The 18,273-nt window shown below is 34.9% G+C and overlaps 3 protein-coding genes across 3 annotated transcripts; 1 reads left to right on the top strand and 2 right to left on the bottom strand.

Moving 5' to 3' along the window:
* Positions 1-255: 255 nt before the first annotated feature.
* Positions 256-1,184, bottom strand: LOC125818106 (uncharacterized). Its single transcript, XM_049497631.1, has one exon. The coding sequence runs from the start codon at positions 580-582 to the stop codon at positions 349-351; it is 234 nt and encodes a 77-aa protein (XP_049353588.1). The 5' UTR covers positions 583-1,184; the 3' UTR covers positions 256-348.
* Positions 1,185-4,915: 3,731 nt separating this feature from the next.
* LOC125818102 (50S ribosomal protein L27, chloroplastic) lies at positions 4,916-7,790 on the bottom strand. The gene is made up of 4 exons (XM_049497625.1): positions 7,743-7,790; positions 6,129-6,402; positions 5,405-5,506; positions 4,916-5,333 (listed from the first exon to the last, which is right to left on the bottom strand). The coding sequence occupies exons 2-4, from the start codon at positions 6,393-6,395 to the stop codon at positions 5,148-5,150; spliced, it is 555 nt and encodes a 184-aa protein (XP_049353582.1). The 5' UTR covers positions 6,396-6,402; positions 7,743-7,790; the 3' UTR covers positions 4,916-5,147.
* A 2,710-nt stretch (positions 7,791-10,500) lies between these two features.
* Positions 10,501-17,854, top strand: LOC125818086 (uridine 5'-monophosphate synthase). Its single transcript, XM_049497608.1, has 7 exons — positions 10,501-11,080; positions 13,882-14,221; positions 14,635-14,718; positions 15,328-15,410; positions 15,490-15,577; positions 15,665-15,919; positions 17,503-17,854. Exons 1-7 carry the CDS (start codon positions 10,626-10,628, stop codon positions 17,629-17,631), a joined length of 1,434 nt encoding a protein of 477 aa, XP_049353565.1. The 5' UTR covers positions 10,501-10,625; the 3' UTR covers positions 17,632-17,854.
* Positions 17,855-18,273: the final 419 nt, after the last annotated feature.

Raw genomic sequence — 18,273 nt, 5'->3', positions numbered from 1 at the left:
ATCTTATGGAGATATAGAGGTTGTTGCCAACTAATACGCATTTGTGCCGTTATAGTTGGCCTCCTTGGGTGTTCGAGTCATGGGAATAGACTAACCATGGGGGAAGTGTTCTCTACAAGGTTAGTCTATTCCATGACTCGAACACCACAACCCTCTGGGGGAAAATAGTTGCAAACTCATACTAGAAAAGTCACATAGCTCAAGCATACAAGTAAATATTTGACAAGATTTCCATTCATAAATCATACCACTGCTCAGCATCTGAATCTCACTGTACCAGTACAGAAAACTAAACATCAATTTGAAGTTTATACATGTTCTTAAGAGTATTGCAGTTGATTTACTCCATTATTTAAGTAGACGAGCAAGGTCGGGGTCATCTAAGCTGACATCCAACCATCCCTGTAAGCGCATGTATTCTATGTAATGATCGGGTGGCCTTACAGCACGAGGGTTTCTTGGAGTGAAGCCATGAATCCTCTCGAGGTCACGAGCTAGCCATCGAACGTATGCTTGATCTAGAGGAGGCACAATCTTCAAAAGCACCTCATCTCTCTCCGGCTTTGCTGGCCTATTTCCCATCACCGGTCAACTTCAAGAACCTGATGACTGATGCAAACAAGAGACAACGTGGTGAGACAAAAAGGGATATGCTGAAGGTTAACAAACACTAAACCACAAAGAGAAGAAGAATAAGGCATCTCAATGAAGCCGAAGATAAAATGAACAATAAACATGTGGAAGGAGGAGCTGTGTCAATACTTTCAGGAGCAGTATAGAAAGTAAGAACATCTTGGCAGCATATGGTCAATATCAACTTTCTTTTTTCTCAACGCAACAAATCAAAGGCTTCAAGGATAGAAATGCTTAAAGTTCGAGCAAGAGTGTGAAATAATCAACATAGATGTCTATAAGTAGGATGATTGGACCAATCTAAGTTGCTCCGACTCTTCAAAAATGCCAACAAGTGCAAGTCGGATCCTCCAAAAGTAGCTTTTTTGGAGGATTCAACACAAGTGCAACAGCATTTTTGGAGAGTCCAAGTTTCATGGGCACCAATATGATTCATTGCCCATGCAGCAACAGTCGCTCTATTTCACTTTCAGCAATCAGCATTTTTCTACTGGCTGTGTTGTAATGACTTTTGAGAACAACTTGATTAAGCATATACAGAACCTGGTCTAACAGACCTATTATATAACATTAAGAGCAAGATAGGCTTCCAAATATCATCTTGGATAGCTTGCTGGTCTTATGGTTCTGGTAAGTACCATTCCCTAAATTCTGAGTCTCTTTGCAGTCAACAGGCACTGGATTCATAATTCAGAGAAATTGTTCAGAGTTTTCCATTTTTATTCTTGGTTTGGCGTAAATTTACCAAAAAATTTTCATTTAACAGTTTTCTCCCCCTGGGGCGGCCGCAGATCTACACCACAAGCTATGGGTTCGCAAAATCCAGTAGAGGTTTGGCCCAAACTATGTAATGGTGTTAAGAAATGAAATTCACTTAATATGTGTGAATTAGATATCTATCCCGAAACCAGTTGTTGTAGTGTACTAAAATCAAGAACCGATAGACTTAAAATCTTGGATCCACCTCTGCTTCTCCCACCTGCCACCCAAAAGAAAAGCTCTTCAATTGAAATGAATCTGCTTAATTTGCAGAATTCTCAAGTATTCTTGCAGCTGTAGTTAGCAATAAGCTTTAGAAGGACTTACTTATATGTATCTTTTTATCAGTAAGTTTTAGTGGGATTCTCTTTCAGCAGAAGTTAGAAGATAAATGCAGTACCTAGTCCCGGTTGCAAGTTGAGGGATCTACAAATGATTCTACAGATTATTAATTTTTTGATAACCGTGGTGTCCGGGTCAACTTGCTTCCATGGGATACCTGCTACCTCCCACCAACAACAAGTATAAGGTAACTCTGTCCACCGAGGCTTGGACATATGGCAAATGATTCTACAAATAAAATGCCAAGAGATCGAAAAGGGGTAACAACATGATAAGCAAGAACCAGGAGATGGAGTTTTCCATCTTCATTAAATAATATATGAAAGAACTTGCAAAAAATATCATATCAAGCACGTAAGATGATTGGCAATGGCTGAGATGGCTACCAGTGACTGTATTCTGTCCCTCTCAATCTAAATACAAACTAAAACCTGCATCAAACATAAATAGGTACAAATGACATTATGACTCAAGAGCAGCTCAATCAACCTGCTGATTAGAGCTATTATCAGTATAGGTTCGGACTATGTAAGCCACAAAAAGCATCTTGCACTGACAAATTCTACAATTGCATCATTTTCCTAATCTAAATGTCTATTGCTATATAATTTCCAGTCCAGTACCTTCTTTTATTTTATTAGTACATTCCATATACAGATGGTTTTAGGTTACCCTCTTAGAATTTGCCCATGGAATGAAAAAGCTTATGCAACTAAAAAAAGGTAAAAAAAACTCGGGCACAACCCAAGCATACAAATTAGGACTGTTGTAGAATCCAATATCACAATATCAAAAACAGTCTGAAATTATCTTGGAAGTATAAAGAAGGGTAACAAGCTGAATGTAAGAGATCTTAAAGGAATTCAAGACTAAGGCTCGTTTCTATTTCACCATATTAGGATGTGCCAAAGTGTACCAAGTTTGAAAATGGAAAGCAATGACCATAGAACTAACTATCGACATAACAACTAACAAGAATCTTATAACCAATCCAAAATTTACTCCGATCATCACCAGCACAATTGAGAAAAAAATACATTTTTGATAGTAAGTCTAGAAAAGGCTGATTGTGATTTTGGCACTGTTTGGTATGACTAAAATCATTCTCCACAACTACATTTTAAAATTGTTAACTTCAAATATAAGAAGTTATGTTTTGGTGTTTGGTTACTGAAAATATTTTCCATCAAAAGAGGAAAATGACTCTTGACTTATCTCATAAGTCATGTCCTTTTACTGCTATTTCAACTCTTACTCCATATCGCTAGCTCCAACCAACAACAACAACAACATACCCCGTGAAATCCCGCTAAGTGGGGTCTGGTGAGGGTAAAGTGTACGCAGACTTTACCACTTCCTCGGCTATCTCCAACCAATGCTTACATATAATACCCACAACTTATTTTTCCGAAAAACATTTTCCTTCATGCCTAACACACCTAAATGGAAAAAGCACCTTTAGTCTTCTTACAACTATCTCTTGCTCCTAGCAATACACATCACATTCACTCTTCTTTTCAAGATTACGCCTAACATCATCAACCCTCCTCCATAGTCTCATTCACAAACTCTACCTCAAAATAGATTCCGCAAATAAGGCCTTACACAAACAATTGGTGATAAAAAAACCATGATTTAATCAAAAAGGACAAGTCTTTAAACCACAAAGAAACAGAAATCAGAAAAAAATCAGTATCAATGACAATATAAACTCTAGTATGTTCATCAAAATTGCAGTCAGCTAAAATTTGGCTAGTCAATAGAATTGAGAACCATAAGTTTGTCTCATGTTCGAAACCCCTTATTGGCCCTTTTGACTCGAGCTCGTTCACAGGACTTGCCTAGTGCGATTTACACTCGACTCGAGTAACACATATTAGAACTAAATTTAAAATATGAGAAGAGACAGATGAACTCACCTGATGAAGAACAACCAGAATCGCAAAATCCTCTAGAAAAGGAACAGAGGAATGGCTGCCACAATTTTGTTTTGCAGCATTTTCGGGTTCAAGTCGGTTTCCGGGTCGGATCTCGAAATATTGTTTTTTTTCCCTTTTCTATTTATTTCATTTTGAATAATTTGTTTTGGGATCAGACTAATTGGTGTGAGGTGTATAAGGTATAATAAATCCATATAAAATATAGGATTATTTTATCCCAAGTTTGGTATGAGGTATTGGGTAGTTTTTGGATTATTTATTCCACCATTTTCGTCATAGTGATGAAATGAGTTATCTTATATACATGGTGAAATAACTTATTCTGGATTAAATTGTTCCTAATCAAACGACCACTATTACGCTTACTTGTCATCACTCTCACAAACCACTTGAAGCTCGTTTGGTACGGGGGATAAGATAAACAACGTAGTATAAAACAATTTTGTATAATGAGATAACTTATCATATCGTCGTTTGGTTTGAATTCAAATTATGATGGTATTAGTTATGATGAGATTAGTTATGATGAAATAAGTTATGATGAGATTATTTTTTATTGAGTGTTTGGTTTGTTGTATTCAAAATAATACTGTACATTTTAAGAACAATTTATTTGTTTACAAAAATGTCATTCATGAATGTAAAAAGTGATGTAACAAAAGGGTTGAAAGAGACATTTTTGTCATTTACTTATTTTATCCCGAGATAAGTTGTCTCGGGATTACTATACCATCCAAAGGGAGGGATAACTTATCTCGATACTAATTATTAATCCCGGAATAAGTTATTCCGAAATTGCCAACCAAATAACAAATTAAGTGGTACTATTAATTTAATACTAGGACTATTCGATATTATCCTTCACACCAAACGAGAAATAATAATTCTGGAACTAATTACTATCTCTCACCAAATGTAGTATAAAACAATCTTGTCATTTATCCCAAAAAATTAATATTCCTTCTCATACCAAATAAACCCTTATACTACTCATTTTACTTTTAAATATACTCTCATTGTTCCAATTTATATAGCACGATTCAAATTAAGAGATTTAAACAATTTAAATTTGATCATGAAGCCTTCAAGTTTTTTTTAATTTAGAAGATTTCTCTTACTACTGTCTTCTTCGGCAGAATAACGTGGAAGGTCTTTATATTTGACTCGAATTGTCACTTGGACCATTTTACATATAATTTTTCCAACTGAAAACACTTAAACTGAATGAAACTCGACCTTCTAAACTCTTTTGGTTGTGCTATTGTGCCAAGGTGCATCTTCTGAATCATACATTTCATTCTGTACTCATACAAACTGTGACAAAGATCCATGATTTCAGTAACACAATTTACAAACAAAAGACAACAATGGCAGAAACACAGTTTAGAAAATGTGCCTGCATATGTGTTCCCAAGTAACTACTAGCAATAACCAAAACGACAACAGAATGTTTAAAAAGTCGAAAGACCATTATCAGCAAGTGGTTGTAGGATTATCCTCGGAGGATTCAGCAGCAGAAGCAACTATCAACTGAGGCTCAGGGATGACACCTTCTCTTCGTGCCTTTCTACGTTCACGTTGTAATCTGAAGGACTCTCTCTTTCGGTTTCTATAGCTGTTGGGGTTTTCAGGTTGCACCTCGCGTGGATAAACACTTATCTGCACATTCAGTATACGTTAATAACACTGGTGTACCACATATCTACAAGCAGTAAGCTAAAGAACTCAACCTTTTTTCTGTCAGGCCCAAACTTTTCAAATTTGACTAGTCCATCAATCAAAGAAAATATTGTGTGATCTTTGCCAAGTCCAACATTCTTTCCTGGGTGGAACTGGAAATATCACCAAGAGGACGATTAGTATTCATCAAGGAAACAGAATAAGCATCATCATATTGTCAGAAACGAAGAACAACTCAAGTCGGATTTATATACAAGTGTGCAGCCTTAAAGTACCAAAAGATTTGCATACTAAATTTAGATAAATGACTATAAGTTAGAGCAGATTACAACTGTGCTTGTCATTTCTTAAAGAGGACTTCTAACTATGTCTTCACGATAGATCAGGTACGAGAGCTCAGAACCTTAAACCTTATAGCAATTTATTACTTCAAATGACAACAAGATAAGTATCCCCTTAAACCTTCCAATACCTTGTTTTGTACTCAATCTAACGCCCTTTAGACGATCCATATATTTCCAACAAATAATATACAATCCAAATGCAGAAAGCTAGAAGAATGGAGCAGAGATATTGACAAGATGCCAGGACCTAGTATGTTTGTGAGGTATTGAGGAAAAAAACTGGAATTATACTCTACTTGGGCGGGTTCGTCTGAATTCATTTCAAGAACCATAAATCAATCAAAAGAACTATCAGAACTTCCACAGTAAATATGAGTTTTAGGCAAAAATAAAAAAGAGAGAGGAGACCCAGAAGAAGTAAAATTGAAACCTTTGTACCGCGCTGGCGAACGATTATAGAACCGGGCTTGGCGACTTGGTCACCATAAATCTTGACACCAAGCCTCTGTCCAGGAGAATCTCGACCGTTCTTAGTGCTACCTGCTCCTTTCTTGTGTGCAGACTCAATTGTCAATGGAGATTTCAACGGGAAGGAAACGGAGAACTTGGGGGCAATGGGAAGAGAAACCCCGAGGAGAGAATTGGAAGATAAGGAGAGTCCTTTGAATGAGGAAACAAGACTCAAACTCACTGCCATTTTTACGCTGCAAAGAAAACAAAGAAATTCAGTAGCCTCTCGCAGCACTTACTCTCAAAGATGAGAGGCCTAAAGGAAAGGGAGTGATATTTAACAATGGGAAAAATATGAGCATAGAACTACTAAGAGGACAAAACTATTACCATAACAACTACCAAGAATCTTATAGCCAATCTAAAATTTCCTCTGATCATCGCGAACACAAAATGGATAAAATATATTTTTATATTAAGTCCACAGAAGGTCTGACTCTGACTTTAACACTGCTTGGTATGACTAGAACAGTAGAAGAGTAATAAAAAATGGTTCCTAGAAATATTTCCTAAGAAAAAATGGTTTCCATCAAAAGGGGGAAATAACTCCTCTCACTTATGAGATAAGTCATTTCCTATTACTACTATTTCAACTCTTTCTCCTTATCGCTCGCTCCAACCAGTGTTAAGATAATATTGTCTTTCTTAATACTCAAAATTTTATCAAAATATAATCCAATTTGCTGAGCTTATTATCAATCTTTAATAATGCATTTAACTTGACGATAAAACGAGGAAAACAAATAAAACGTTTCAAAAATACATTTCCCAATCCTATATACCAAATGAATTGATGTACTCTAAAAACACACACACCTAACCAGAAAAGTACTCAAGTCCCCATTACAACTATCTTTACTCCATTCTATATCTCTTGGATATCAATACACATTACTTCCACTCATTGCTTTTTTCAAAATTACACCAAACATCAAAACCCTCCACCACAAACGCATTACGCAAACTCTACACCAAAAAATATTCCGCAAATAAGTCCTTACGCAAGCAATTGGTCATAAAAGGACCATATTTAATCATAAAGGACAAGTCTTTAAACCACAAACAAAGAGAAATCAAAGGAAACCAGTATCAACAACAACATAAACTCTAGTGTGTTCATCAACATTGCAGTCCCCTAAAATCTTACTAGCGGTCAATAAAGTAGATTGAGAACCATAACATCTCAAGTTCAAATCCTAGTGAAACATAAATACTACTCCCTCCATTTCAATTTCCAATAGCAACTCTTCAATTCTACCTTTCCACATTTCATGTTTGTTCACCATACAAGATTAAAGAACATTTTGGTACATTCTACATATCATTAGTTTAACCCCACAAGATTCACAAAATTTCTTTACTTTCTTACATTATTTGCCAAAGCCAAAACCAGACTAATAAATTGAAACGGAGAGAATAGTAAACCAAGATTTGCAAGTCAGCTAAAACTAACTACATTTTCGAACACCCAATTAGATATAGTACAAGAAAAAAACATTGAATTTACAGAAGAAGGGGAGAGAGATGAACTCACCAAGGGGATTATGGAGCCACAATGGCAAAATCCTCAAAGATAAAAGATAAGAGAAATGTCAGCCATCATTTTTATAATATACTTGACCCGTTTTGAATTGGGCTTTTAGCTTGTTTTCGGGTTACTTTAAATATTAACATAGTGGTTTCGTTTATCGAACATAAGTTATGGACATAAATTAGTTTTGCCTATAATACAGAAGTTAAAACATTTCATCGAAGTTATAAAGGGAAATAATGTGATTTTGAATAGTAAAATAAAACATTTTCTTTCGGATATCTTTTCTCCGAAGCTAAAACCCAAGTGATTGTTCTTATATTTTCGGATTTTTTTTTTCATATTGATATTCTTCGAAAAGTATTTTCGAAAAATGAAAACATATTTTAAACTTTTTTTTCATGATTTTCATCGAGAAAATTTCGCACTCCTACTTACAGGCATATATATTATGATTTTTCGATAAAAAGTATTAGAATAAATTATACTTCATACCTCCAAATAACGTACCGTTAGGATTGTCAAAATGAGCCTAAGTATATGTAACTCGTCTAACTCATTTAAAATTTTATGGATGAAGCTCAAGATAATTTGAATTGGGTCAATCTCAACTCATTCAAACTTTAACACATTTTAAAAGAATCTTTAATTGAGTCCAATTTAATCTCTAATTTCAATCCATTTCAAAACTATTTATTTTACATTTGTGTAATGTATGTTCTCATATTGAAGGTATGGATTACTATCTATTTTATATTTTAGAGAATTTATCTATCAATTTGTAAAAAAAAAATAACTTTTTTCTTGAGTTGAAATTCAAATTATGGTTATTAAAGGCAAATAACAATATGTTCAAATTATTGAAATTAAACATGTCAAATTGGGCAGGTCATGATCCAACCCAATTTTTAACCCATTTGAGCCTAACGTAAATTTGGACGGGTCATGATTCAACTCAATTTCTATTTCAATTCATTTTAATACCTTCAATTTTAATTTAACCTGCTCATTTAACACCCCGACATACGATCATGCCACATTGATCTTGAATAATTGCTCATATTATGCTCCTTGAACTAGTTAGTGGAATTGATTGCTCGAATCTAAATTCTAAAGTAGTGTTGGTAAATTAAAGGATTTACAAGTGGATTATTTAAAGTGTTAGATGGTTGATTTTTTACCTTTATAGGACAAGAACAAGTGGAGAATATAAATGCCATGAACCTAATTCTTTCAAAGAATAATATATTTCTTGGTTAAAAAAAAAAAATTAGGTGAACTTTTTGGTATATCTAAATTTCGATAAATATAAAATTATCTAATACATATATAGTAAAAGATAACAAATATCAAATAAAATAATGAACTCCTACATCATGCTATAAAAATAATCCATATGTGCAAATGTATAAATGGTTTTAACATGTAATAGTAAAAATTATCAACAAAGATTGTGACGGAAATTTGAATAGTTCATAATCTCACCACCTTTAGTTAGAGGTCTCAAATTTGATCACCTGAGAATGATTTTTTTTTTTGGTTACAAGTATTGACCTAAAAAATGAGTCATGTAATACACGAATTCGAATTTTAATCAGACTCAATACAAATTTATCTGAATGCCTCTCTAAAAATTATTTTGAACAAAACTTTAACTTCAATTTCAAATTCTCTAAAATAGAAATTTAATTCCAAGTTTGTGATTTAAACTTTTAAAAAAAAAAAAACTTAATTCATAAATGTATATTTTATAAATAAATAAATACATCATACTCAATGTAAATAGATTATTTATACCTTATGAAATAACCATATTAAAAAATAACTAAATATTAATATTTTTAATTTTAAATCAACTTGATTTTTCATCAAATTAATCATCAAATCAACGTAAAACACGACCAAACGGGCCCTCAAAAGCCGTAAGTTAATAGTCAAAGTGCTTTTTCTCAATTAGCACTTTCCTTCTTTTAATAATTGATTGGTTGATTCAATCGGTTTGCGATTAATAATAATATATCTAATGAAATTTTATAAGTAAAATTAAAAGAAAGCAGGATTTACGTAGATTTTATCATTATTTCGTGAATATAAAGAGACAATTTTTGAAATCACGATTCAAATATAAAAATAAATAAATATAAAAAATACATCAACTAACACGATAAGCCGCAATTACTTTTTTTTAAAAAGTATCGAACCCTACTTTGATGGTCACGTTTTTTCTTCATGTTCTCAATGTAGTATTAGTTAAGAAAGATGAAATTAATTATATTATTACATGAAATGTTATTCCAATTAAAATCATCTTATCGTAAAAGCTGAACTTTTTTCAATTATTCTAATAAAATAATTTATCTAAATAATGGTAATAATTTTTTGGGATTTAAATTTTATAATTTCTTGATCTTAGCCCTCGACCCTAGTCTCAGGGTCGAGAGTCAGGTCATGGATTAAACTCACGATCTCCCAAATCTAACCCATCTCGACCTGACTCCCAAGTCCCAATCTTGATTTTGACTCTTGAGTATAAGGTCGACTATTGATCCTAACATGTCAAGTCAGGTCATGGGTTGAACTCGCGATCTCCCAAACCTAACCCCACCTCTACCTGACTTCCAATCTTGATTTTGACTCTTGAGTGTAAGGTCGAGACGTGAAACCTAATTGACTCTTGATCCTAACCTTAATCCGAATTTTAATTACAATATTTTTTGGATTCAATATCATAATATTTGTCTAAATTATATTCCGAGAGGTGTACCATTTTTGCCCTAGACAAAACCTCTCCCTACTTTCCCAACATGAAAGTAACTATAAAAGTGCTATTTTCTTCATGCTTTGGACTCAACTCAATAGCCACCTTCAATCTAAAAGCTCAAAAAAATGGTATCTGAAACAATGGAGTCGATAATCCTTCAGCTTCATGACATCTCCGCCGTTAAATTCGGCGAATTCAAGCTCAAATCCGGTATCTTTTCCCCAATCTACATTGACCTCCGGTTAATCGTTTCGTACCCTTCGATTCTCCGTCAGATTTCAGAAACCCTGGTTGGTTCACTACCGGAATCTACCAAATACGACGTTGTTTGCGGTGTACCGTACACGGCGTTGCCTATTGCGACGTGTATTTCCACTGCACATGACTTGCCGATGTTAATGCGGAGGAAAGAGGTTAAGGATTATGGAACTGCTAAGGCTATTGAAGGTGCTTTTAAACCGGGTCAAGCTTGTCTTATTGTTGAGGATTTGGTTACTAGTGGTGCTTCGGTACTTGAGACTGCTGCTCCTCTTCGTGCTGTTGGGTTGAAGGTTACTGATGCTGTTGTCATGATTGACAGGTACTCCAATTTCTTTTCTTCTTACTCATACAGTTGAATTTATGCTATCGATCACTTTTGTGGCGTTTGGACTATTTTTTACCGGAAAAATAATAAATTAGCTAACTTTATTACAAAGAGTTTTGCAAAAGTCACATTTTTTGGCGTATATGTCAATGAAGTGGGTTGAGAACAACCACGAGGTCACGGTTAGAATCCCAACTAAGACAACAAGCTAGGTGATTTTTTTTGCATATGTTCTGGCCTTAGTGACACCAAGGTTATAAAAATGTTTATTTTCGAAAGATTTTAGACCTTGGATAGTAATTTTTGGGTAAAAGCAGCTCCAATGGTGTTTATTTGGGTATCTAATAGTCACTGTTTGGACTCTCAATGTAAATAGTCCAGTTAATAAACAAGCAAATGGGATATTTCAAGTTGAAAAAATGTTTGTGAGTGGTTATTCATCATGCCAAAATTTGCAGAAAGATTTTCTAGGCTTTGAGGTCAGCATTGTCTGGACAAGTTTCTTTTTTTTGGGCAAAATTTGATATCATAAATGCCACCATAGGCTTTCAAGAATTGTAAGGGTAAAATGTTGGAGTATATTATTTTATTGATTTCTCTGTGTGTGATAGATCAGAGACAATAATTTATTACAACTACTACTATGCCTGCCCTCACTATCCATATTGTTCCATTTAGACCTGTCACAATCCCATATTCAAAGGGAAAAAAAGATTCAGGAAAAGTAGAAGTTCTTCACATTTTCTACTGAACAGGACTAAAAGATTCCTAGCAAACTTTAGACCGGAAGTACGTGCATCAACGCGACAAGTTCTTAATCCCAACTAATTAGTATTGCTTATATGAATTAATACTTAACCCCTATAACATCAAAGGAATTTGATTATCACAGGGTTTGACATGTTTGAGTAGAAGATTAGATTGAGTTTATTATAAAGGAGTTTAAAATGGTCTAGTCATTCCAAAGGAATGACAGAGTTCAAACATGGAGGTCAACTAATCTAACTTCTTTGTGAATTTGGATTAAGTTCCTTTTTTTTAAAATATAAAATGAAATTTATATATTTTAAACTACATAAAACATTGGCGAAATGGTCTGGTGGACCCTTATACTTGTATCAGTTTGTATTCTAAACCCTTCTACTTACACCTTTGTCATTTGGACCCTTAAACTCAATTAAAATGAGACTTTTAAGCCCCTCCAACCATGTGTGTAGCTCACTCTCCTTTATATAATTGACATGTCATATCCACGTCAGATATATTAATGCCACATCATAATTATTTCATAACTATTTTTTATTAACCAAAATTATTTAGTAAAATGTAAAATAATAACATTTTAATTTATTATTGGCATTTCTAATTCTCCCTATTTCACGATCAAACATCGCCGGCGTCGTCGCCATTTTTGCCGGCGAAATCACATATACTTTCTCCCTCACCCATCTTAATCTCCGTCGCACACCATCACTATTTTTCTTTCCTCCTCCAACCTCCACAATAACAATAACCTAAACCACCGCAAAACCAGATCTGGCCACCGCACAACCAGATCTGGCCGAACTTTTCGTAATCCTCACACCCCAAATTGTTTACAAATACAATTTCACACCAACCTATGCCGTGAAACTCGTCGAAATCTACCCATTATAGTTTCTCCCCTTCCCATTGTTTCATGGCCCAAACCATCGCCGCCGTCGCCATTGTTGCCGGCGAAACCACTCATATTCCTTCCTTTACCTGCCTTCATCTCCGCCACACGTGACGACCATTTTCCTTTCCTTGTCCAACCTCACAAAACCAACAACCTAAGCCAACACACTAGATCTAGCCGAAAAATAGATTTTGGAAAAAAAGAAAAAAAGGGTTGGTGGAAGGGATGAATATGGCTGAAAATGAGGTGTAATGGGTGAAGAAGAAGGAGTTTTTTAATTAATGGTTTAAAAAAAAATATTTTTTTATAATTTTAAATATTTTTTAAGTAAAAATGCTCCTCACTCGCCTTAATAGGCGTGTAGTTACACACTTTTGCCAAATCAGACATCATACTGCCACATAAGCCTGGTCAACGGTCAGAGGGGTTTGTTAAATTGTGTTTTATTGAGTTTAAGGGTCCAGATGACAAAGGTGTAAGTAGAAGGGTTCAAAATACAAACTGATACAAGTATAAGGGTCCACCAGACCATTTCGCCTAAAACATTCTATAAGTAACACTTCATTAAGATTTTTAAATGTTTGATAAGATCTTAGTTTAAAGTAATGTTGTTTGACTTTTCAAATAGTAATAATGTCATCCTTTTTATGATGAAGGAAGTGATACCTTAAAATATGTTAAGATGGGAAATTTAGTTGAACATTTCAGTGTCAAAATCTGAAATACTATAAAGAGCTACTAGTAGTTTATATTAGATTGAACTGTTGGGAAAACCATTATTATTTTAAAAGAGGTGTGCGATAGATCAAAATTATATGCTAAATCAGGGAAGTGTAAGGTGTATTGCATTTTAAAACTAGCGTAATGTTTGTAGAAGTCAAGTTCAGAGATAAGCATGAACATGATTAACACAAGCGAAAAGAAAAATGATGGCGTACAATTGTTGTAATATATTGGTTGTACTTGTTACCTTCCTCAATTTTCTTTTTACCGGTAAGAGGATTGTTTGGTGCCTAAGTCTTATTTGGTGTTAGTGTGTCTTTGAGAAATTCAATTAGCACAGATTTGTGATATATTGGCGAAACTGGGGCTATTCTTTTTTCCTGATTGTGGCTTGTTTGGTGATTCTCTTGGACAGAGAGCAAGGAGGAAGGGAAAATTTGGCTGATAATGGAATCACATTGCATTCAATGGTGAAACTTACTGAGATGGTGAGGATACTAAAGGAAAAGGGTAGGGTTTCAGAGGAAACAGAAAAAATGGTGAAGAAATTCTTGGAGGAGAACCGCAAGGTTGCGGTTCCTGCACCAGTGAAGGAAACAAAGGTCAGGGACAGATTACCATATGATGAGAGGGCAAAGATTGCAAAAAACCCTACTGGGAAGAAGTTGTTTGAAATCATGGTGCAGAAGAACACTAATTTGTGTTTGGCTGCTGATGTGGCCACTGCTGCTGAACTGCTAGATATTGCTGACAAGGTGATGATAATACCTTTTGATCTTTATCTGTGAACGTTCATGAATAAGGTATAGGAAACAATATAAGTAGGCATTAGGCAAAATGTGTGTAAAATAGTTTCTGCAAACAAGGAACAGTGCTGGTGAGATATAATAATCGCTGCCGCTCTGCTGTTCTTTCTTGTTATATATGTACTTATGTTACAGGAGTTGTAGAGACCCTATTACCTTGTCTATGGGTGTCAAATAAACTGAAATAATCACACTGGTAGCTGCATTTAGCATATGAATTGTGCTAAATCTCCTTTGATTTGGTGTGACACAAGGAAATCATGCTGCTTTTCTCCTTTCCTATTTAATCTTTGTCCAATATTTCTGTCAGTGCCTTTCATGTTTAATAATCTGATAAGTTTATTTCTAATCTTTCTATGTAGGTTGGACCTGAAATCTGCATGTTAAAAACACATGTTGATATATTACCTGATTTTACTCCTGATTTTGGTTCTAAGCTTAGATCGGTAAGTTGCTAGTGCTCATTGATTGCTCTGGTGGATGATGATGCAGTTTGTGCTTCATTTTGCTCTAGGAAAATTTTGGATCATGTTTACCGTATTTCTGTATTTATTTATTCCTTCAACATGTGCATGAGCTATTTAATAATGAGCTCGCCAGCAAAGATTACGAATTTTATCTTAAAAGTTCAACCATTGCATCCAAGGAGTAGCTTATGTTTAGGTATTTATCTGAAAACTGACTTAGTTTCCTTGGCTGATAGCTAGTGATGAAGCTAAGATCTTTAGTTTATGGTTCCGGACCATTAGTGGGTTCTGAATAGATTATTTCTGCATATTATATGAAATTTTCTACACAATAATAGTGTTTGAGCCAAAACTACTGGGTTCTGCTCTAGCTGATAGCAACGGACCAAATAAAAGGATACTACGTGATTGAAGTATTTGTTGACTTAAATAATAATGTATGCTAACATCAGGTTTAATCGACACTTGTTGCAAGTTGAAAAGAAAAATGATATTGAAGGGGCTTTAAAAATAATGCTTGTTTTTGCCAATGAATAGGGATTTTTAAAGTTTATGTGAGTCCTTCCTATTGTTTCTTTTCTTCTGTAGATTGCAGACAAGCACAACTTCTTAATATTTGAAGATCGTAAATTTGCTGACATTGGAAATACAGTGACAATGCAAGCTGAAGGGTGAGGGAATGCCAGCTTTCTTTAACATTCTTATTTTTTTGTTGCTCAAGTTGATCTAATATGATCTGTTTGTCTGCAGAGGTATCTTCCGCATTTTAGATTGGGCTGATATAATTAATGCACACATTATATCTGGTCCAGGAATTGTTGATGGTCTGAAACTGAAGGTTTGTTTTATTTTACTTTTACTGATACCTTAGCTATTGAGCTACAGAACATTCTAATAAGATCTGATTTGGTTCTCCTGTACTTAGGGCTTGCCACGTGGAAGAGGCCTGCTGCTTCTTGCTGAAATGAGTTCTGCAGGTAACCTAGCCACGGGAGATTACACAGCAGCAGCGGTAAAAATTGCCGAGGATCACTCGGATTTCGTCATTGGGTTCATCTCTGTGAATCCTGCCTCTTGGCCTAATGGACCTGGAAACCCATCCCTCATCCATGCTACACCTGGTGTTCAATTGGTAAAAGGAGGCGATGCCCTAGGCCAACAATATAACACTCCAAATTCAGTAAGTCCCATTTGCTATCGCGTCTTATTTTTCATTTCTTACATTTCAGTCTTAATACCTACATTGAAGTAGATGGTCTATTACAGAATGATTAGGTTAGCGCATGATGTCCCGGATACCATAGTTATCAAAAAATTTAAAAACAAAATGGAATGATAGGTTCTGTAAGTTGGTCAGAAGAGCTGAATAGTTTGCCCATTATTTTCCTTCTCATTTTTATATGACTGTCCTTTATTGATAAATGATGTTTTCTAGCAGCTGCTTCTTTTCTATTCTTCTTCATCCGGGAAAACCAAAGCTCTACTAACTTTTCGCTTCTTTATCTTCTTTTCTACTTCTCAAACTCTTGCAAGTTATACAAACCCCACTTTCTTCTATTTGAGGTTCGATTCCCCTGTCTGCCAGCTCCATCGTATCAATAATATATAATTTGGTATCATGGATGAGCCAGCAGATTGATATGGATTATAGTCATTGATGGCTAGGACACCCCTGTGGGTAGTTACTAGCATCAACACATAATTTTGTCGACACCGCGAACCAAATTTTTACCAAGTAACCTGCGTGTAATAGATGAAGTATTCCTACAATCTTAAGTAACTAGGAAACGGTCCAATTATGTACTTTCTCCCTATATACCAAACGATGGAGAACCCCAAATCCATACCAACACTCATTCTGGTAGCTAGACTATTTGTGGCCCTTCCAATAATTGTCATAGATAAAATTTGCTGCCTGGTATACAGACAGATGTATTTTTGCCGCATCTATGTCCAAATGTATTTATGAATCCATGAAGGCATACTGATGAACCTTGACGAGGATTGAAATTTCTCAAACATTCTTCAGGTGTTTGAATACCCTTCCTTTCATACACCTTAGCCTCAACCATAGCTGTCAACACATCTATGCATGCGTGGGGGGTGGCACAAACAAACCTGTCATCAATTATTGTTAGAAATTCCTTTTGTTTTTGGGTGGCGAGGTAAAGGAATTGATGACCGAACTCTTTGTACCTTCTTAGAAGGCTCACCTGTGAAGTATGATGTCATGGCCTCTACTTAATTGAGCTCAACACTTTTGGTGCTTAAATTACCCTCATTTTGTCTCCAGTGTGCTAAGGGAATTCAAAACCTTGTTGTACTTTGGAATTTGTCTAACCCTCTTATCCATTTCATGAATGTCCAATATTCTTCAGTCGCAACATTAAACTAGAAACACAACTTTTTTCCTCAACGAACTAGAGAAGCAACTTTTACTCATAAGATGGCTTATATCCCAAAGATTGCACCTTGATAATTCAGTGAATGAAATATACTAGAATCTTATGACATTTGTGGTTGTGCAGCAATTGCATGACCGTAAACCTTCAATTTTCCTTCAAATAATTAGTTTCTCCCTGCTACCTTACTGATTGGGTTTGTTGCAAGAATAACAACTTGCAACTGCCTCAACTGCAGGTTTACCAGTAAGAATAAGAAAATTGAAGACCTGAAAGTTTGGTTTTGTTAGAACTGCTCTAGTTTTAACGCGACATAGATAGAATTGTATTAGCTGCTCACTGTGAGAAATTGTTGTTTCAGGTAATTGCTGATAGAGGCAGTGATATTATTATTGTTGGCCGTGGAATTATAAAGGCTGCTAACCCCGCAGAAGCAGCTCGTGAATACCGGCTTCAAGGTTGGGATGCATATTTGGTTAACACCAAGTAAGAGGCAGTTGTAGTAGGGAGGACGGGGGCTTTCGAGCCAGGAGTTCCTTCAAGTTTTTTTTTTCTTTTGATCGCGCCTTTTTCGCCCTTTCACAGCCAGTTGGGCTCGAAATTGAGTGTTGATCCTAGATGTGTGCTCTAAAAGAATAATTCTAGACTACTTTCTTCCGACTCTGATGATTTGAATAACTAGATGCATTGAAATACAATTGAGTTTGGATGAATGATATATCTTTTTTTTTTGGTTTGGTTTCCCTATCTGATACCTATATTGGAGCCCGACTAAAATCGTTGGGGGTAAAAGCGCTCCCTACAATTGCATATGGAGGTTGAAGGAATGATTGGTGGTATAGAAAACTATGTATAGTGTAGAAATCATCTATTAGTTTCACCAGTGGCTAGTTAACATATTCAAATACATGTGCATTAAAAATAAAATAATGTAAATAGATTAATTAGTGAATGCTAAATCTTTAATAAAATAATCCTTAAAGTTGCTATCTTCTGCTGAACATTAAAGTTACTTATTCAATTGCAAGTATTTTTATAAAGTTTAAAGTTTTTAATTATCTCATTTAATTGTATTATTCCATGAAAGAGTTCTATTATAAATTACTATACGTTTCTTAAAAGAAAATTCATT

The sequence above is a fragment of the Solanum verrucosum genome, unplaced genomic scaffold, assembly GCF_900185275.1.
Source record: "Solanum verrucosum unplaced genomic scaffold, falcon-dt-bn FXZP01000253.1, whole genome shotgun sequence".
In the NCBI taxonomy this organism is placed as follows: domain Eukaryota; kingdom Viridiplantae; phylum Streptophyta; class Magnoliopsida; order Solanales; family Solanaceae; genus Solanum; species Solanum verrucosum.
The sequence above is the reverse complement of the archived record's forward strand: the minus strand, read 5'-3'. Positions and strand labels throughout refer to the sequence as shown.

Excerpts from the sequence above, each read along its gene's own strand:
- LOC125818106 (XM_049497631.1), bottom strand. The coding sequence starts at position 582 with ATGGGAAATAGGCCAGCAAAGCCGGAGAGAGATGAGGTGCTTTTGAAG.
- LOC125818102 (XM_049497625.1), bottom strand. The coding sequence starts at position 6,395 with ATGGCAGTGAGTTTGAGTCTTGTTTCCTCATTCAAAGGACTCTCCTTA. Across the intron at positions 5,507-6,128 it reads TTCGCCAGCGCGGTACAAAG|TTCCACCCAGGAAAGAATGT; the intron begins GTTTCAATTTTA and ends TGATATTTCCAG. Across the intron at positions 5,334-5,404 it reads TTGGGCCTGACAGAAAAAAG|ATAAGTGTTTATCCACGCGA; the intron begins GTTGAGTTCTTT and ends CTGAATGTGCAG.
- LOC125818086 (XM_049497608.1), top strand. The coding sequence starts at position 10,626 with ATGGTATCTGAAACAATGGAGTCGATAATCCTTCAGCTTCATGACATC. Across the intron at positions 14,719-15,327 it reads TTGGTTCTAAGCTTAGATCG|ATTGCAGACAAGCACAACTT; the intron begins GTAAGTTGCTAG and ends TTTCTTCTGTAG. Across the intron at positions 15,578-15,664 it reads TTGATGGTCTGAAACTGAAG|GGCTTGCCACGTGGAAGAGG; the intron begins GTTTGTTTTATT and ends TCCTGTACTTAG.